Source organism: Ceratotherium simum, chromosome 14 (assembly GCF_057802395.1).
Source record: "Ceratotherium simum simum isolate JZ-2026a chromosome 14, ASM5780239v1, whole genome shotgun sequence".
NCBI classification, from domain to species: Eukaryota; Metazoa; Chordata; class Mammalia; order Perissodactyla; family Rhinocerotidae; genus Ceratotherium; species Ceratotherium simum.
In genome coordinates, this window is record NC_141913.1 from 63,693,296 (window position 1) to 63,715,025 (window position 21,730).

The following is a 21,730-nucleotide window of genomic DNA, read 5'->3' on the forward strand; positions in this document are numbered from 1 at the left end:
GGTCAGCCAATGCAGGCAGCACAGAAGGAAGCTGGATGTGGACAAGAGCAAAGACAAGCTAAACCTACAAAGATGAATCCATGAAGGCAGTCAGAACCCATAAGTACAAATGGGAACCCACATCTTTCTTTTACCACCTCAACTCAATATGTGAGAAGCATGTGGAGGAAGCTGAAAGCCCTCCCCACAGACCTGAGTGCACTTGGACCAGCATTTCAAGAAACTGAAGGAGAAGACCTGGTGGAAGCTGGAGATGCAACAGGTCTGGGTGCTGCCTGGATCAGCATCAATGTATGCAAAATACCACGGTGCCTAGCACTGACCTTTAGAGTATAAAAAATATGTTCCTCTTTCCCTCTGCCTTCTAAATCCTTCTTAAATGTCTCTTGTGGTGTGGCTAACACCATAAGAAATAGATGCCAATACAATAATAGTAGGGGACTTCAAAACCCCACTTTTAACAATGGATAGATCATTCACACAGAAAATCAATAAGGAAACAGCAGACTTGAATAACATTATAGACTGAGATGACTTAAAGGACATATACAGATTGTTCCATCCAACAGCATGAGAATACACATTTTTCTTAAGCACACAAGAACATTCTCCAGGATAGATCATATGTTGGGCCACAAAGTAAGTCTTAATAAATTTAAGAACACTGAAATTATATCAAGTATCTTTTCCAACTGCAATGGTATGAAACAAGAAATCAACAACAGAAGGAAAATTGTAAAATTCAGAAACACATGGAAATTAAACAACACATTCTTGAACAACGAAAGAGTCAAAGAAAAAATCATAATGGAAATAAAAAGTATCTTGAGACAAACAGAAATGGAAACACAACATACCAAAACTTATGAGATGCAGCAAAAGCAGTTCTAAGAGGAAAGTTCATAGCAATCAATGCCCACATTAAGAAAAAACAAAGATTTCAAATAAATAACCTAAGTTTATACTTCAAGGAACAAGAAAAAGCAGAACAATCTAAGACCAAAGTTAGCAGAAGGAAGCAAATAATAAAGATTAGAGCAGAAATAAATGGGACATCAGCATCATGGCAAAGTGACTTGTTCCACTCTCTCCACCCTAAGTTACAACTAAACAGACATTCATTAACAAACAGAGGATTCCCTACAAAGCACAATAGGACATCTGAAAGATCCATGCAGCCATACATCTGAAGGGGGTACTGGATCCCTGGAAAGCAGTGGAAAGATGTGAGCAGATCCCTCCCCCACCCTCGCTGCAATGATCTAGGTTGTGGGTCCTCACACAGCTGCCAGTGTATGACTGTAAGAGGAGGCAGAGGGAAGCCAGGCCTGCACCCAAATGCTTTCACTTTCAGAGTGGCAGCCAGGCTGCAGGAGCACCCACCATGCCATGGTGATCCCGCCCGTGGGAACGTTTTCCACCAAGTGGTGCAGCTCAGACCCTACAAAGGAACCCCCACCATGCACAGTGGCTCAGGTGAATTGCCCACGAGCACAGAGCTGGCCCATGCATGTGAAAGAATGCGCCCCTCCACTCCTGCCTAGCACACCATGTCAACCAGTCCTCTGCCAAGGCAGTGGTCCTGCACCAGAGTGCCTGTGTGTGTGTGACCTCCCAAGTGGCTGTGGCCAGCAGACAAATGCAGACAAGCCCTACTGGCACAACTTCCAGCAGATGTGATGGGTTCAGAAAACACAGCTCCTACTCCCCTCCCACAGAGGTGGCAGGTGGAATCTGCCACCTGATACTACTACAAATGCCCCAGCAAAGCATCACTTCATTAAACACCATGAAAAACTACAGTAACACTTCAGAGAAGAAGGAAAATGACAAGTCTCAAGAAACCAATCCTGAAGTAACAGAAATTTACAATCTAAATGACAGAGAATTCAAAATAGTTGTCATAAAGAAACTCAATGAGTTACAAGAAAACTCAGAAAGACAGTTCAATTAGCTCAGGAATAAAATTAATGAGCAGAAGGAATACTTCACCAAAGAGATTGAAACTCTTAAAAAAAAAACAAATAGAAATTCTGGAGATGAAGAACAAAATTAACAAGATAAAAAGTAATCTAGAATCCTTGAATAATATAGCTGATGTTATGGAGGACAGAATTAGTGATTTAGAGGATAGAAATATAGAAATGCTTCAGGTGGAGGAGGAGAGAGAACTAAGATTTTAAAAAATGAAGAAATTCTTTGAGAAATATCTGACTCAATTAGGAAATGCAACATAAGGATTAAAGGTATTCCAGAGGGAGAAGAGAGAGAGAAAGGAGCAGGGAGCTTGTTCCAAGAAATAATAGCTGAGAACTTCCCAAACCTGGGGAAGGAACTAGACTTACAAGTACATGAAGCAAATAGAACTCCTATTCACATCAATGCAAAAAGACCTTCTCCAAGGCATATAATACTAAAACTGGCAAAAGCCAATGACAAAGAAAAAATATTAAGGGCAGCAAAGCAGAAGAAAATAACCTACAAAGGAACCCCTATCAGGCTTTCAGTGGATTTCTCAGCAGAAATCTTACAGATTAGGAGAGAGTGGAATGATATATTCAAAATACTTGAAGAGAAAAACTTTCAGCCAGGAATACTCTATCCAGTGAAACTATTCTTCAGATACAATGGAGAAATAAAAACTTTCCCAGATAAACAAAAGCTGAGGGAGTTCATCACCGCTAGACCTCCCTTACAAGAAATGTTGAAGGAAGCCCTCCTACCTAAAACAAAAAAGCAAAGGTTTACAAAGCTTTGAGCAAGGAGATAAATAGTCAGACAAAATCAGAAAATTGCAACTCTCTATCAGAACAGGCTAGCAAACACTTAACAATAACATTAAAGACAGGGGCCAAGGGGCCAGCCTGGTGGCACAAGCAGTTAAGTGCACACACTCTGCTGCCATGGCCCAGGGTTCGCAGGTTCGGATCCCAGGCACGCACTGACACACTGCTTGTTAAGCCATGCTGTGGCAGCGTCCCACATAAAGTAGAGGAAGTTGGGCACAGATGTTAGCTCAGGGCTGATCTTACTCACACACACACAAAAAAGACAGAGGCCGAGCCCCATGACGTAGTGGTCAAGTTTGGCGCACTCCACTTTGGCAGCCTGGGTTCATGGATTCAGATCCCAGGCATGGACCTACACCACTCATCATCCATGCTGTGGTGGCAACCCACATACAAAATAGAGGAAGATTGACACAGACTTTAGCTCAGGGCTAATCTTCCTCAAGCCAAAAAAAAAAAAAAAAGACAATGACTGGCAACAGATGTTAGCTCAGGGCAAATCTTCCCAAGCAAAAAAAAAAACAAAACAATTAAAGATAAAGGGAAGGAAAGCATCAAAAATAACTATAAACACTTCAATTTAGTCACAAACTCACAACACAAAACAGAATAATTTGTGACAACAATAACTCAGAAAGGAAGAGGAAAGGGATGGAACCTGCTTAGGCTAATGGAGATAAGAGGCTATCAGAAAATGGACTATCTCAGAGTGATGTCAGGATCATGGTGGAGTCAGCTGTTCCTGTAGCCTATCCCCCCTAAGATATAACCAAGAGGACATTGATTAACCAAAGGAGGACACCCACACAGCACAACAGGACATCTGAGAGATCCACAAGCCATAGTCTGAAGGGGGGGTGCTGGATGCCCTGGAAGCAGCAGAAGGAGGTAAGCAGATCTCCTCACCCTCACCAGCAGCAGTGATCTGAATCACGGGACCTTGCGTGGCAGCTGGGTCATGACTCTGGAAGGAGATGGGGGTGCAGGCAGGCCTCCACAGGAATTCTTTTGCTTTCAGAGTTGCATCCCAGTCCTCAGGAACATTCTACATCAAGGCAGCTCAGCCACCATGTGGGAGCTCCCACTAAGCCCAGAGGCCCAGGCAGGCCACCAGTGAGTGCAGAGTGGGTGTACGCATGAAAGCAAGCATCCCTCTCCTCCCCTCCCACCTGGTACACTAGCATGGCCAGTCAGGGCAGCAGAGCTGCACCAGAGCTCCTGTGCCTCTGTGTGGAACTTGCCATGCAACAGAGGCCAGCAAATGTAGACAAGTCCTAATGGCACAACTTCCAGCAGATGGACATAACTTCCAGTGGATGTGGCAGGTGCAGAAAGCACAGCTCCTGCCCCCTCCCAGTGGTGGCAGGCGGAATCTGTGACCAGATACTATCACTATGTGCTGGCAAAGGTCCACTTCATCAAACACAATGAAAAAATACATTAACACTCCAGATCAGAAGGAAAATGACAAGACAGAAACCAATCCTGAAGACACAGAAATTTACAATCTAAATGATAGAGAATTCAAAATAGCTGTCATAAAGAAACTCAAGGAGTTACAAGAAAACTCAGAAAGACAGTTCAATAAGCTCAGGAATAAAATTAATGAGCAGAAGGAATTTTTCACAAAAGAGATGAAACTCTAAAAAAAAAAAAAACAAACAGAAATGCTGGAGATGCAGAATACAATGAATGAGATAAGCAATCTAGAATCCTTAAAAAACAGAGCTGACATTATGCAGGACAGAATTAGTAATTCAGACAACAGAAATATAGAAAGGTTTCAGGTGGAGGAGGAGAGAGAACTAAGACTAAAAGAAAATGAAGAAATTCTCTGAGAAATATTCGACTCAATTAGGAAATGCAACATAAGGATTATAGGTATTCTAGGGGGAGAAGAGAGGGAGAAAGGAGCAGAGAGCTTGTTCAGAGAATTAATAGCTGAGAACTTCTCAAACCTGGGGAAGGAACTGGAATTACAAGTAAATGAAGCCAATAGAACTCCTATTTACATCAATGCAAAAAGACCTTCTCTAAGGCATATATTAGTAAAACTGGCAAAAGTCAATGACAGAAAAAAATTAAGGGCAGCAAGGCAGAAGAGAATAATCTACAAAGGAACCCATATCAGGCTTTCAGCAGACTTCTCAGCAGAAACCTTACAGGCCAGGAGAGAGTGGAATGATATATTCAGAATACTGAAAGACAAAAACTTTCAGCCAGGGGGCCGGCCTGGTGGCACAAGTGGTTAAGTGCGCAGGCTCCGTTGTGGCAGCCCGGGGTTCACCGGTTCAGATCCCAGGCATGCACCAACACACCACTTGTCAAGCCATGCTGTGGCGGTGTCCCATACAAAGTGGAGGAAGGTGCACATGGGTGTCAGCCCAAGGCCAGTCTTCTTCAGTAAAAAAGAGGAGGATTGGCAGATGTTAGCTCAGGGCCAATCTTCCTCATAAAAAAAAAAAAAAACTTTCAGCCAGGAATACTATATCCAGCAAAACTATCCTTCAGATACAATGGAGAAATAAAAACTTCCCCAGATAAACAAAAGCTGAGGGGGTTCATTGCCACAAGCTCCGCCCCCTACAAGAGATGATCCAGAATGCCCTCATACCTGAAAAAAAAATGTTTACAAAGCCTTGATCAAGGAGATAAATATTCAGACAAAATCAGAAAATTGCAGCTCTCAATCAGAACAGGTTAGCAAACACTTAATTATAACATTAAAAATAAAGGGAAGGAAAGCATCAAAAATAACTATAAACACTTCATTTTAATCACAAACTCACAACACAAAATGGAATAATTTGTGACAACCATAACTTAGAATGGGAAGAGGAAAGAGGTGGTACCTGATCAGGCTAATGGTGATAAAGGGCTATCAGAAAACGAACTATCTCATGTAAGAGATCTTTTATACAAACCTCATGGTAACCACCAAACAAAAAATCTGAACAGAGACGCAGATGAAAAATAAAGATAAAACTGAGAAAACCGTCATAGAATATCACCAAGCTGAAATGGCAGTCAAAAATACAAGGGAAGAGAAACAATGGAAATATAGAACATCTGGAAAACAAAAAATAAAATGGCAATATTAAGACCTCATATATCAATCACTCGAAATGCAAATGGATTGAATTTTCCAATCAAAAGGCACAGAGTGGTGGGATGCATTAAAAAACAAGACTTGGGGCCTGCCCCATGGCATAGTGGTTAAGTGCGTGCGCTCTGCTGCTGGCGACCCGGGTTCAGATCCCCAGCGCGCACTGATGCACCGCTTGTCAGGCCATGCTGTGGCGGTGTCCCATATAAAGTGGAAGGAGATGGGCACAGATGTTAGCCAGTATTCTTCAGCAAAAAGAGTAGGACTGGCATGGATGTTAGCTCAGGGCTGATCGTCCTCACAAAAGAAAAAAAAAAATACAAGACCCAACAATATGCTGCCTCCAGTAAACACATCTCAGCTCTAAAGACAAACACAGGCTCAGAGTGAAGGGATGTCAAGCAAATGTCAAACAAAAGAAAGCAGGTGTTGCCATACTTATATCAGATACAGCAGACTTCAAGATAAAAAAGACAATGAGAGACAAAGAATGGCAGTATATAACAGTAAAAGGGACATTTCACCAAGAAGACATAACACTTAGGAATATATATGCACCTAACACAGGAGCACCAGACTACATAAAGCAACTATTAACAGACTTAAAGGGAGAAATTAACAGCAACCAAATAATAGTAGGGGACATCAATGCCCCACTTACATCAATGAATATATCATCCAGACAGAAAGTCAACAAGGAAATAGTGGATTTAAATGAAACAGCAAAGCAGAAATAAGTGAAAGAAAGACTGGAAGGACAATAAAAAAAATCAACAAAACTAAGAGTTTTTTGAAAAGATAAACAAAACTGACAAGACTAACCAAGAAAAAAGAGAGAAGACTCAAATAAATAAAATCAGAAATGAAAGAGAAGACATTACAATTGATACCACAGAAATACAAAGGATCATAAGAGACTATTATGAACCATTATATACCAACAAATTGGATAACTTAGAAGAAATGGATAAGTTCCCAGAAACATACAACCTACCAAGACTGTATTATGAACAAATAGAAAATTTGAACAGACCATTAATGACTAAGGAGACTGAAGTAGTAATCAAAAACTTCCCAACAAAGAAAAGCCCAGGTCCAGATGTCTTCATTGGTGAAATCTACCAAACATTTAAGGAAGAATTAATGCCAATCTTTCTCAAATTCTTCCCCAAAATTGAAGAGGAGAGAACATTTCCAAACTCATTTTACGAAGCCAGCATTACCATCATACCAAAGCCAGATAAGAACACTACAAGAAAAGAAAATTACAAGGCAATACCCCTGATGAATATAGATGCAAAAATTCTCAACAAAATACTAGAAAACTGAATTCAACACACTGTAAAAGGCTCATACACCACGATCAAGAGGAATTTATTTGCAAGGATGGTTTGATATACTCAAATCCACAAGTGTGATACACCACATTAACAAAATGAAAAATAAATGTCATACGATCACCTCAGTAGATGCGGAAAAAGCATATGACAAAATTCAACATCCTTTTATGATTAAAAAAAAACTCTCAACAAATTAGGTATAGAAGGAATGTACCTCAACATAATAAAAGCCATATATGACAAGCCCACAGCTAAAATCATACTCAGTGAAAAGCCAAAAGCTTTTTCTCTAAGATCAGGAACAAGACAAGGATGCCCACTCTCAACACTTCTATTCAACATAGTACCAGAAGTCCTTGCCAGAGCAATTAGGCAAGAAAAAGAAATAAAAGTTATCCATATTGGGAAGGAAAAAGTTAAATTATCTGTGTCTGCAGATAACATGATCTTATTTATAGAAATCTTGAAGACTCCACCAAGAAAATGTTAGAACAAATAAATGAATTCACTAAAGTTGCAGGATGCAAAATCAACATACAAACATCAGTTGCATTTCTATACACTAACAATGAACTATCTGAAAAGAAATTTAAAAACCAACCCATTTACAATAGCTTCAAAAAGAATAAAATACTTAGGGATAAATGTAACCAAGGAGATGAAAGATCTGTACACTGAAAACCATAAGACATTGATGAAAGAAATTAAAGAAAAACAGATAAATGGAAAGATATTCCATGTTCATGGATTGGAAGAATTAATATCGTTAAAATGTCCACTCCACCCAAAACCATCTATAGATTCAATGCAATCTCTATCAAAATTCCACTGGTATTTTTCACACAAATAGCGCAAAACAATCCTAAAATACATATGGAACCACTAAAGACCCAGAATAGCCAAAATAATCTTGAAAAAGAAGAACGTTGAAGGCATCACACTTCCTGATTTCAAACTATACTACCAAGTTATACCAATAAAAACAGTATGATATTGTCATAAAAAGAGACACATAGATCAAAGGAACAGAATAGAGAGCCCAGAAATAAATCCATGGATATATGGTTAACTAATATTTGACAAGGGTGTCAAGAATATACAATGGGGAAGGGACAGTCTCTTCAATAAATGGTGATGGGAAAACTGAATATCCACATGCAAAAGAATGAACCATACACAAAAATCTTACACCATACACAAAAATCAACTCAAAGTGAATTAAAGATTTTAATGCAAGACCTGAAACTATAAAACTTTTAGAAGAAAACATAGGGAAAAATCTCCTTGCCTTTGGTCTTGGCAATGATTTTTTGGATATGACACCAAAAGCACAGGCAACAAAAGCAAAAAGAAACAAGTGGAACTACAAAGCTTCTGCTCAGCAAGGAAACAATAAGCAAAATGGAAAGGTAACCTACGGAACGGGCAAAAATACGTGCAAACGATGGACCTGATAAGGGGTTAATATCCAAAATATATATATGGAACTCTTATACAATTCAATAGCAAAAAACCAAATAACCCAATTTGAAAATGGGCAAAGGACTTGAATAGACATTTTTCCAAAGAAGACATACAAATGCCCAACAGGTATCTGAAAGGGTGCTCATGACTATTCATAAGGGAAATGCAAATCAAAACCACAATGAGATATCACCTCACATCTGTTAGAATAGCTATTACCAAAAAGACAAGAGATAACAAGTGTTGGCAGGGATGTGGAGAAAAGGGAATCCTTGTGCCCTGTTGGTGGGAATGTAAATTGGTGCAGCCAGAATGGAAAACAGAACGGAGATTCCTCAAAAAAGTAGTAATAGAGCTATCATACGATCCAGCAATCCCACTACTGAGTATATATCTAAAGGATGAAATCCTGCCATTTGCAACAACATGGACTGACCTTGAGGGCATTTTGCTAAGCACAATATGTCAGACAGAGAAAGACAAATACTGTATGGTCTCACTTATGCACCACCACCCTTGGACACTTTCCTTTGTGAGCATCTCCAGTTGTCCTTACATCTGAACTGCTGAGCTGAGGTTAAACACCCTAGCAGCCACTGGAAGGTAGATCTTTGGTCTCTTTTACTTCAATGGTGAGCGGCAGGTGATCTGGTTCTCCAAATCTCACACACGGAAAGACCGGGCAACACCTACTACAGCCCTCTGCTGAATGGTGGAGTTACAAAGTCCACTATCAGCCTTTTCTTCTTGAGTTAGTCTAAGAAAAATCCCCAAGGTATGTATGCTTTAATCTCTCTCTCTCCATAGACGTGTGTGTATATATAAATATATAGTAAAATCTCGTTTTCTACGATACTCTTAATGGAAATACTATTTTTACAAAATGAGCAGACTGATTTCCCATTTTTCCAAAACAAAATACTCTAAACACACAATATATATGTTATTCTGTATATAAAATATTTTATATGCAGGAATTTCTGTACAGACTTTTTTCTGAACATAAAACTTTAATATGGTGGTACTTGGTATTATACTCTCTCTTTAGAATTTTCAAGAGATTTTTTGCATCACTATTGAAAATACCCTATACAATATCTTGTGAGCTTCCACAGTTTGCAATAAACATACTCAATATGAACAACTTCATTTTAAGAATTTTGAAGTGATCCCTTCACCCGTCTGAAGTGGAAGAAACAAAAATGAAACTTCATCCAAAGAATACTGTTCCTGTAGAGCTGTGACAAGAGACTTTCCATTTCTGTCATTATTGAGACTATGGTATTGTGCTGAGAAAGAGATTTTCAAGGCTAAAACTGAAGGTGGAAAGGCCTTGCCAGCCACACAGCTGTTGATACAGAACAGCCTTACTGATTCCAAACCCCAACCAACCGCAACAAGACTCCAAAGAGGACAGCTTGATTCCAGGTTACGTATTCTTACACAACCCTTTGAAACTTTCCATGAGAAGCTATTCATTACATTTTTCCCATTTTGGTAGAATAGTTGAAATATCTATGGTTCATTACAAAGCAGTAATTGAATGAATGGTTTACAGGAAATTATAAACCCTCTAAATACATTGACTTAAATGCCTTTCAGCATGATCCTAAACAACAGAAAGCTCTTTTTCAAGTTCCTGGGCTTTCTAAGGTATGACTGAAGTTGCACGTGCCATGTAAATGCCGTGTGTACATATAGTCACTCACACGCATGCACGCACACACGCTCATACACACACATTTTCCTGGTTGACTTAAATTCTTTTTTCAGAAAATGAGAAGCTAGAATAAATTACTGCACAAAAATATTTTCGTTTTTAATTATGAGCTTGCTATAATTAATGTGAGAGCATTGTGCGGTAAATTGAATAAAAACCTTATTCTACCTTAGTTACATTTTTCTCCTTTATAACCAATCAAGATGCCACAAATCTGGAGGGTACTTAATCTTTCCCCTTTTAAACATATTTCTATTCAAAGAGTGAAATATGATGTTGGAAATCTTGTATTTGGTCCATGTGGGGATGTTCTGAATTCAGATATATGTTAGAGAGGGATTGGAGTAAAGACAATCTTTGTGGAACAACTTTGCATCTTCCATCCTCCAACGGTTGTGAGAAAGAATGCATTTCTCTCAAGGGAGAGTTCCAAGAGAGCATAGCAGAGAAAGCATCAGTAAGAAACAATGAATGCTAAAATTGGCCTTTAAAAATGCATTTCAAGACGGAGTTTTACAAGATTTATCTTCTACGGTAGTTTTTTTTCTTTAAACTATGCATTACAATAGCAGTCTTCAAACATTTTTGCTCATTGACCCCTTGAAAGAATTTTTGAAAGTATGTATCTTTCCACACATTTTGCATTGACAGTGAAAAGTTTTCATTATAAGTGTAAATAGTTACAAATGATGCATTTTACATTTAAAAATAGAACTGTGACATCACTTTCAAATGGATCAAACACATTTAAATTCCATAATGATTTGATACCCAGTGTCACCCATTTTTAGAAATACATAAAGAAGCTCTTCTTTAACATTTGAAAATCTGTCTTTCTTTTTGCCAAAGTATAATTTTCAAAGAGGTAAAATAACTCCCATGCAGGTACATAACGAACACGTGCCAAAAATTTTATTCAGGTTGTTAAGTGGGAAGATATAATAAACAAGATATTAAGACTGGTTCAAAGAGTATTTCAGGACCCTAGGTATGTGGCGGTGATTTAATAAAGGAATGTTAGGACAAGAATCCTGGGTTATATACAAAACTGATTAACAGCCTAAAGGACAATAAACTATATCCGTTGGGGTTATATTTTCTTACTGGACAGAAATTATCTGTATCTCTACTGGCAAAAATTGTCAAGTTAACATGAAATATCACTAAGTTGGGGACTTTTAATAAATAGTAAACAGTGAGTTGAACAAAGTACCTTCTCCTTGTCTTTGGGTGGGCCTGTGCCTTTATATGACATGAAAAAATATGCCAACCTACCTTTTGCTTTATTTCCAAGTTCTGGCTATCAGAATTCTCTTCCTAAAACTCAGCTGGAAACTTTGGGCTAGAGGTTAAGACGGACTTTAGAACCTGGGTTGGAAGGCTGGCTGTGCTAGTAGAGCACTGTGGTCTCAGGCAGATTACCTAACCTCTCTGTGCCTCAGGTTTCTTCTGGGAAAAGGTGGAGGACACTGGTAGGACTTGCCTTCTAGGGATGTGACCACAACCAGTGATTGCATGGCATGTATTTATATTTTCTATCCTTTACTTTCAACTTTTCTGTGACTTTATATTTAATGTGAGGCCTCTTAGACCTCAGGCATATAGCTGGATTTGGTTTTTAATCCAATATGACTTTTTATTGGGATATTTAGTCTGCTTACATTTAATATACATAAACTGACATGCAGGTGTAACACTACCATCTTTTACCTGTTTGCTATTTCATCCATTTGTTCTTTTAACCCCTTTCATGCCTTTCTTTGGATTAATGAAGTATTTTTTATTATTCCACTGCCCCCTCCATTAGCTTGTGAGTTGAACGTTCTTTCACTACTTATTTAGTGATCGCTCCAGGGAAGTGCTGTCCAATAGGACTTTCATTCTGCACCTGCGCTGTCAGTGCACGCCCCCACTGCTCCCCAGGTGTTAGCGAGGCTGTGGTCCTCTGCATGAGGGGTTGGCAGACTCTCTGTAAAGGCCAGATAGTAAATAGGCTTTGCGATCATATGACCTTTGTAGTGCCTACTCGATGCTGCCACGGTAGCACAAAAGCAGCCGTAGAAACTGTCGACAAATCAGTGTAGCTGTGCTCCAGAAACACTTCCTTTACCAAACAGGTCATGGGTAGACTGTACCTGCCACCCAGTGTGCTGACCCCGGCTGTGTAGCCTTGGCCCCTTGCGGGTAGCCTGGTGCCCAGGGCTCCTCCTCAGGATGATTCTGGTAGCGCTATTGCCCGCGTCCAGCCTCTGAGCCTGGGGGCCATAATGTCCTCCACTCTCATTTGCCCCAAGTGGTCCGTCAACCCTCTTTGGTGTTCTGATTCCCACCCACACCTCTGTAAACACTCTCTTTCTTAAACTCTCTTCAGCTGAACGCCTCAAGCGCGCCATCTTGTTCCCGCTAAGATCCTGACAGAACTTTGTACTTATGTCATGGGAAGTATTTCCTTGTGCCCTAAGTTACCATCAGCAGTTTGCAGATGTCTCCCTACCCAGGTAAGACCTCCCACAGGGCAGACACTAAGTCTAGTTACAGTCGTATCCCCACAATACCTATCACTCACCTTGACACAAAACTGGAATGAAGAATCTTTGCTAAATTGAATTAGCAATGCAGAAATAGAGCCAGAAAAGGTCAGAATTTGGAAAAACGACTTGAGGGTGTTTTTTACTTAAAATGAGTAGGCTGTGAAAGAAAAATATCCAAGAGAGATGGAGTTCGTAAAGGAGGAGAGCCTGATGATTGTCTCAAAGTTATCACAAAAGGGAAAAATTCAAGGACCTGATGTCAGCTGTTGAGCGAGGTGAGGAGCTGGTGTTACAATGTCAGCTGTTGAGTGTGGTTATCTAGCTGGTGTTACAATGTCAGTTGTTGAGTGTGGTTATCTAGCTGGTGTTACAATGTCAGTTGTTGAGCACCTGGTCTCACAAGTCAGTGCTGCAGTGAGTCTGAGAAAGGGAAAGAGTGAGTAAAGTTCATTTAGCAATTAGGTCACTGTGTCCTTCGAGGGCAGTGTCCATGGAGTGGACTGTATTTAAGCCACATAAAAAGCAGCTAAGTAGCTAACTGACAACCAGAAAGTGGGAGCAACTACTTAAGAATATTAATTGTTTTAACAAGTAATTTTCTAAATTGAAAAAGTAATATATGAAGATATTTAGTCAAGATGAGTCTAGAAGCTAGTAGCTCATGTTGAACCCACTGCTTCAAAGATACAGCCATAATGAATATATAAATTATGAAAATAGAGAATGAAAAAGACATAGCAGGGCTTAAAAACAGCAAAATTATTGGAGCAGAACACAGAGAGGTGAGCATGGCTCCAGCCTGCTGGCTTCTGGCTCTGGAAGTAGGTGATGGAGTGGGAGATGGGCTCACTCCAGGGGCCTGGTGAGGCTGTCCTACTTGGGGTAGGAAGCTAAACGAACCAACCAAACCAACAACCTACCAACTAACAACCACCCAATCAAACCCTGTTGCTGACAGCTGCCTAGGGCTTTTTAGCCCGGTGGGAACCTAGAGGTAGGAAGACATGGACCCAAACTGAAGAACCAGCATGAATTCAGCTGCCTGCAGACTCTATATCTGGCATGCTACCCTACTACTGAGAGCCTTGAGATGCCACGGTGGGACTGGGTTCTGGAGGAGGGTGGAGACCGCAATCTTGCTAAATAGGAAGAGGGGAGGACAGGAAGAGGGGGGAGTGGGGAGGGGGAATGCAGAGCCTAAGTATCTCCTTCCCACTTAAAATGTGCCTGCAAACCTAAATTCCAAGACATTTGAAGAAATCTAATGCTAAGACACACAGTTAACAAATCAACAATCAAGATGTTTTTCACTCCAGATAATCGAAAGGATGAAACAAAACAGGCAGAAATGAAATAAGAATGGATGGATTAGGAAAAAAAATCGATGAAAAATCTTCAAAGTAAAAAATACAGTCATTGAGATAACTCAAACTGTCAAAGACAAAATTAAATCCAAGACAAAATTAACAAGGGCTGTTTACTCATAAACTTGCACCAAAGGAACCACCTGCTGTCACTTGAGTTTAGCAGGAGTTCAAGGGCCTTCCACAAGGAGGAAGTCTTGCAAAGTAAAAAGAGGAAGCCCTGAGTCTCTGATTGGCAAGCATTCTATCAAGGTGGGATTTTTGGAGGTGGGGGAGACGTTTCAAGTGGTCTTCAGGTACTTCTGACTGTGCTTGGTTGGCTGAGGGGGCAAGTGAGCAGTTTGGGGACATTCCAAGAGGACGGATTGTGTGGTGTTGGGGGTGGCAGGTGTTCTGTGGCCGGCTGCTCCCTAGAATAAGTGGGGAGCGCTAGGGCTCTTTTCAAGTGAGCGTCCTCTTGAGAAGTGACTGCACAGCAAGTCGTGTCTCCCAACAGACCGCACGTCTTTCCAAGTTTCCATGGAACACGACCAAAGTGACCACCTCCTGGGGATGGGGTAAAAGGAAGACTTCAGGACCTTTAGCATTTGGATCTTGGAATATAAAATCTATTCACTTTGTATATAAATAGTTCAGAAATCTGACCGCATATTTGGCCAAGAAGAAAACCTCAAATTAAAAAAATGGAAAGAGGTCAGACCAAATTCCTAAGCTATAAATTAATAACATTTAAATATAAACTAACAACACAATAGCAAAGTTCAGGACTCTCTGAAGACTTAATAATTAGACCATTCTCTGGAGGCAATTTAAGGGAATACTGAAATCTTAGGGAATAATAAAATCCAGGGAATTTTTATAAGTATAGGGGAAACCTGAACATATTTGCATGTAGAAAGAAGACTGAGTGAGGAAGGAGGAATTAAAAATACCAGAAACTCAAAGCACAGGTGGGGCAAGGAGCATGCAGGAATCAGCCTCGGAGACTGCTTCCCCGCCTGAGGTCGGGGCCAGGCACAGCCCACGCGCGAGAGCACGGAATGCCGAGGGGCGGGCAGGACGGGTCTCCGCCGACGGGGGCGAGGTCAGAGGACGGCGGGAAGGGAGACCCTCGGGTACGAGTCGGGCGGCAGCTCGGAGGGACTGCACGGCCTCCTCCGCAGTCCCTGGGCGCCGGGGGCAGAGGGGCCAGCGGGGAGGCGCTCCTCGGCCCACGAGGGAGGGGCCGGCGCCCCGCAGGCGGCTGCCCGCCTCCCGCGCCCGGGAACCCAGCGGCGGGCGCGCCGGGACTCGGGGGGGCGCCCGGGCCGCGCTCGGCGGGCCAGCAGCGGGGAGGAGGGCGGCGCGGGGCTGCGGTCCCGGGCGTGCGGGCGCTTCGCGCGGGAACCGGGGAGACGCGCCCCGCCCTGCGCAGGCCCTCGGCAGGCGCGCTCCCCGGGCTTTCAGGCGGCCCTCGGGGCAGGGGCGCGCTGGCCGAGGGCCCCACTCCCGACACGAGGGACAGCGCCCGCGGCCCCGGCGCTCCGACGGACCGCCGCCGCGCATGCGCACGCGCACCCCGCGCAGCACCGGGGCGGGGCCTCAGGGCCAAACGGCTCGGCTCGCGCCCTCGCCGCTCGGTGACGTCATCAGGCCCGAAGCATTGGGGGCGGGGCCTCGGGCGTCACGTCTCCCGCTTACGCCCTGGCCCCGCGGTGACGCCATCAGGCCCCGACGCGCGGTGCGGGGCGGGAGGGGCGCGCGGGCGGCGCCCCAGCGGGGTTGGAGCTGAGGGGAGAGGGCGGGGCAAGGCGGCGCCTCGACGGGAGCGGGGAGGAGCGGGATGCTGGCGGCCGGAACATGGCGGACCAGATCCCTCTGTACCCGGTGCGCAGCGCGACGGCCGGCCGCAAACGCGCGGCCTACTACAGCGCGGCGGGGCCCGGGCCGGGGGCCGAGCGGCCCAGCAGGTAACGACGGGCCGCCCCCGCCCCCCCCAGTGGCCGCCCCGGAGCCCCCAGCCCCGGCCGGTCTGGGTCCCGCCCGGCGCGCCCCGGCCCTGCCCCACCCTGGGCGCCCCGGCCGCCGGCCGCTCGGGTGCGGCGCGGCCTCCAGGGCGGGCGGGCGCGGGAGTGCCGCCCCGAGGCCCCGTGCGGTCGCGGGCAGGGCGCAGGCGCGCGCGGCGTGGAGTCCGCGTTCCGAGTGCACGCTTTCCCGGGTCGCTGGTTCACGGACGGGGGGCCGAGTGCAGACGTGTCAGGGTGTGTGCTGAGCACCCTTTTTACTTAAACGTGTTCACAGAGTACTGTTGTTGACAAGAACTTTTGCTCTTGGGAATGGGAAGCGGAGATGCAGAAAGGCTAAATTGTTTAATGGGACCACAGCGAGTTTAGTGGTAGAAGTAAAACGTTCAGACCTTTGATTTTCAGTGGAAGTCTCATACCATACTTGGTTTTAGCTCGTATTGAAGTTATTTCTCAGCCAAAGAGAAGAGTACTACATTTTATGATTAGAAAAAGAAACTTACAGAAAGGGGAAATATTGCCCTTTGTAGGTATTAAAATTTTATTCCTAAGGAATCGCAGAAGCAGTTAACCTTTAAAACATGGAAAAAATACAGATTTCAATGTCCAACTGCTTCAGGATTCGAGTTTGAGAATAATTTTTGGTTTGGGCCGTTTGAGAGGCTGTGACATATTCAGAGTAGTACATAATACAGTGGTAAACAGCTGAATTGAATCTCGGTTCATTTACTTGCTAGCTGTTTGATCTTAGGTAACTTGTTTCAGATCCTTCATTTCGTTGGCTGTACAATAGGGGATAATATTTTTTCTTATGGGATTACTGAAGATTACAGGGGAACTTAGTGAGGTGCCCGTGTTTAGTGTTTGGCCGGAAGTGGATTCTTCAGAAGTACGTTTGTCCTTTCCTCCCTGATGTTATCTATAAGAGTAATTGCATTAGTAGTTCTGGAAGTGGTTGATTTTAGAACGTCATTGTTTGGAAATATGCCACCTGTTTCACAGTAGGTTTCCATTAAAATTTGCATCTGTCCGTTTTTGCTTCTTCCATTTTGAGGCTCTGTCATTTGTATGTGCACATTTAGGATCCCTTTGTCTTCGGGCACATTGTTTCTTTTATTGTTATGTAATGTTCCTCTTTGTCGCTGGTAGTTTTCTTGCTCCGAAGTCTACTTTAGTAGATACTAATGTGGCCAGTCCTGCTTTTTGTGGATTAATGTTTGCACAATGTTAGGTTTCAATTTATGTTGTTGAATTTGTGGTGAGTTTCTCGTTGGATCGTTTTTTTGCATTATGCGGTCTGTCCATCTCTGTCTTTTGATTGGTGTATTTAGACCATTTACCTTTAGGGCAGTTATTGATAGCGCTTACGTGTGCCATTTTATTGTCTCTTTTCTGTTTCTTCTGATTCTCATTCCTGTGTTTCTCTTCTTGCCTTCTTTTGGCTTACTTGAATACTTTTTTGATATCTCTACAGTGTTTTTGAGTGTAGGTCTTTATATATAGTTTTTGTGGTGTTTTCTCTGGGTATTGCAATATGCATATGTGACTTATCACCATGGTGTATTATTATCCAGATTTTACTATGTGGAGTGAAGTGTGGAAACCTTACTTCCATTTCAGTCCTTTTACTCACCACCCCCCCAACACTTTAAATATCATGTCCTGAGGATCAGATGGTGTTATACTTTTTGTCTAAATCATCAAATATGATTTATAAAGGTCACGATAAGGATAGTTTATTGTATGTACCCATATTTTTGCTCTTTTTCTCCTGATGTTACAAGATTCTTTCGATTGGAAGAACTTCCTATAGCCAATCTTGAGACTTTTTTCTTCTTAGAATGTCTTTATTTCCCCTTCATTCCTGAAGGACAGTTTTGTTGCATATAAAATTCCTGGTTGACAGTTCTTTTCTTAGCACTTGAAAACTCTTGTTCCACTTCCTTCCAGCCTTCATGGTTTCTGATTATAAGTCTGCTGTCGTTCAAATTGGTGTTCCTTGATAGGTAATATGTCATTTCTCTCTGGCTGCTTTCAAATTTTTTCGTTGTCTTTAGTTTTCAGAAGTTTAATTATGATGTATCTTGGTGTAGATTTCTTTGGGTTTATCTTTTTTGGTATTCCCTAAGCTTCTTGAATCTGTTGGTTTTTGTTTCACCAAATTTAGGCAGTTTTTAGCCATTATTTTTTTCAAGTACTCTTCTTGTTTCCACTCTCTTTCTGCTTACCTTGGGGACTCCAATGATACAAATGTTGGATCTTTGGTTAGTGTTACATAATTCTTTTAGGCTCTTTTGGTTTTTTTTTCAGTTTCTTTTCTCTGTTTTGTTCAGATTTTGTAAGTTCTGTTGACTTGTTCTCAAGTTCCCTAATTCTGTCCTCTGTCATCTTCACTCTACTGTTGATCCCATCCAGTGAGGTTTTATTTCTCTTATTGTATTTTTTAGTTTTATAATCTGTTTGTTTCAAGAGAATTTGTAATTGATTGTTGAAGCACTTTTATATTTGCTCCTTGAAATGCTTGTCATAATTGCAGTATCTGATTTAATCTTAGTTTTGGTGTCAGCTGATTGTCTTTTCTCATTCACATTGTGAGTGTTGCGTTTCTTGATGTGACCAGTGGTTTTCTCTTGTATTCTGGACATTTTGTCTGTTATGTCAGGAGACTGTGAGCCTATTTATATCTTTTGTTTTAGCAGGTAGTCACCGTGTTTAGATTTAGCACACGGGTTCTGGCCTACGTTTGTAGGCTGTGGTTCCAATGAGAGTTTAATTTTCAGGGCCTTTGTGCTGTGATTTTTGGTCTCCTTGGTTTATGTGGTGCTGCTGGGGTTTTTACTTGTCTCTGCTTATGCTGCTGAGGCAAAAGGGCTTTGCCCAGGCCTGATGTCTCTTGGTAAGAGATGAAAGTGTCATCCTGGGGCTGGCCCGGTGGTGTAAGCAGTTAAGCGTGCGTGCTCCGCTGCGGCAGGCCGGGGTTCACCGGTTCGGATCCCGGGTGCACACCGACGCACCGCTTGGAAAGCCATGCTATACGGGCGGCGTCCAGTATAAAGTGGAAGAAGATGGGCACGGATGTTAGCCCAGGGCCAGTCTTCCTCAGCAAAAAAAGAGGAGGGTTGGCAGATGTTAGCACAGGGGTGATCTTCCTCACAAAAAAAACGAAAGTGTTGGGCAGGCCCCGTGGCTTAGCGGTTAAGTGCGTGAGCTCCGCTGCTGGCGCCCCGGTTCGGATCCGGGGCATGCACTGACACACCGCTTCTCTGGCCATGCTGAGGCCGCGTCCCACGTACAGCAGCTAGAAGGATGTGCAGCTGTGACGTACAATTATCTACTGGGGTTTTGGGGGCGAAAACAAATAAATAAAGTCTTTAAAAAAAAAAAAAGAGTCATCCCATGTGGATGAAGTGGCTTCATTGGCTGGGGGGTGGTTGTGGCTGAACCCCCCTCCCTATGTGCCCCCTGGCTGCCCTGGTGTGTCTGGGTAGGAAAGGAGTCTCAGCACTGCTGTGACTAAGAGGCTTTCTGTGGCCAAACCCCTCTTGCTGGTGCTTCCTGCTGCTCTGGTGTCTTGGGGCAGAGGAGAGGAGTGTCAGCCGTGGATAGAAGCAATTTCCTCAACTGGCTGCTTCTGTGGTGGGATTGCACGTGGTGCTGCCTGGCTGCCCCCCTGGTGAGAGAGGGGAGTCTCAGGCCTCCGGGGAACCAGAAGGTTCCTGAGGTCTCTAACCTCTTGTTACGGCAGGGTTCCCCTAGGTAGTGCTGCCTAGATGCCCCAGTGTCCCCTGGTCAGACTGGGGAGTTTCAGGCCCCTGGAGAGGGACGCCACTTCCCATGACCACTTGTTGCTCTCTTTTGCTGGTGGTAGTAGACTCTCGTTCCATCCAGGGGAGGAATGACCTTCCTGGGCTGCCTTCTCTTGCTAGGTTGGGAGTTAGGGAACCCTGCACCTGCATCCTTCCTTCTGTGGGTGGGGACATGTAAGACATCCTGCTACTGTGTTGTTCCTCCAGTCCTGGGTTGCAAACCGTCCTCTCTTCCTCTCACTGCTGCCTTTTTACCACCTTCCAGAGCTCTCCTTTGGTTGGTACTTGCTTTATTTCCAAGGTTTATAGTTGGACTTAGGTGAGAGGAGCAGGGAGAAATGGATCTTGACTGGAAGTTGTGCTTCTATATTATTTTGTGAAGTTTGGTTGTATTTTATCATGGTAACATGTATAGTTTAAAAAGTTTAGTAGTAGTAAAAGGTTTACATTAACATACCGTGGCTCTCTATCCCACTTATTCATTCTCCTTTACCCTAGCCTCTCATCCCAGAGACAGTAACTTTGGACTCTTCTAGCTAATTCTTCTGGTATTTGCAAATCTTCATATTTCAATGGCTATATTCCTGACTTGGTTAACATCTAAAACCACTCTACTTCTGAAGCCTTTGTTGATCTCAGCTCCAGCCAGGATAGAATTAGATGCCCCTGCCAGGCTCCTGTAGTACCGTTTCCCATCATAGCACAGATTGCACTTTACTGTAAATGCTTATCTTCTCATTAGACTTTAAATTTCATGAGCAGAATGGCAATGACCGTCAGATTTTACCCCTGATATTTGGGAAATGTTTCCTTCTCTTCTACTTTCTGGAAGACATTGTGTAGAGTTGTTACTTTTTTAAATGTTTGGTAGAATTTTCCAGTGAAACAATCTGGGCCTGGAGATTTATTTTTTGGGCCTTTTAATTTACAGATTCAGTTTCTTTAATAGTTATTGGGCTATTCAAATGATCTGTTTCATATTGGGTGAATTGTGATAGTTTGTGCCCCTTGAGCAATTGATCCATTTCAGATAAGTTGCCAGATTTATGTGTGTAAAGTTGGTCATAGTATTCCCTTATTATCCTTTTGATGTGGTTTCATTCAGATGTTGGCGGTTTGTGCTTTTACTCCTTTTGTTGGTCAGTCTTACTAGAAGTTTGATCTTTTCAAAGAGCTATCTTGTACTTTATTTATTTTCTCTATAGTTTTCTGTTTTCAATTTCATTAATTTCTACTCTTTATTTTTTCCTTCCTTTTGCTTGCTTTAGTTTTATTTTTCTCTTCTCATTCTTGTTTCCTAAGGTGGGAGCTTAGATTATTGATTAGAGACTTTTTTTCTTTTTTAATGTAAGCATTTAGTGCTGTAAATTTTCCTTTTGGCACTGACTTACTCGTGACCCACAAATTTTGGTATTTTGATTTTCTTTGAGATGTTTTCTCTGACCAATGGATTATTTAGAAGTGTGTTTGGAAAATTTACTGTTAGCTTTCTGTTACTAATTTCTAGCATGATTCCTTTGTGGTCAAAGAACACGTTTTGTGTGATTTCAGTTATTTTAAATTTCATGTGGTTTGTTTTGTGACCAAAGGTATGGTCTATATTGGTA

The 21,730-nt window shown here is 42.6% G+C and overlaps 1 protein-coding gene and 1 long non-coding RNA gene across 11 annotated transcripts in view; one reads left to right on the forward strand and one right to left on the reverse strand.

Annotated features, from left to right (window-relative positions):
- Positions 1–14,413: 14,413 nt before the first annotated feature.
- On the reverse strand, positions 14,414–15,601 carry LOC147915337 (uncharacterized). The gene is made up of 2 exons (XR_015554236.1): positions 15,247–15,601; positions 14,414–14,860 (listed from the first exon to the last, which is right to left on the reverse strand). It is a non-coding gene; the product is annotated as an uncharacterized LOC147915337 (long non-coding RNA).
- A 519-nt stretch (positions 15,602–16,120) lies between these two features.
- ATP9B (ATPase phospholipid transporting 9B) overlaps positions 16,121–21,730 on the forward strand; it is a 280,439-nt gene continuing 274,829 nt past the window's right edge. For all 10 annotated transcript variants that reach the window (XR_015554337.1, XR_015554338.1, XM_087439362.1 and 7 more), the window contains exon 1: positions 16,121–16,263. Coding sequence is in view for 8 of the 10 variants with exons in the window: in XM_087439362.1 (XP_087295488.1) it covers positions 16,154–16,263 (110 nt within the window). In the remaining 2 variants the exon portion in view is untranslated. The remainder of the gene's footprint in view (positions 16,264–21,730) is intronic.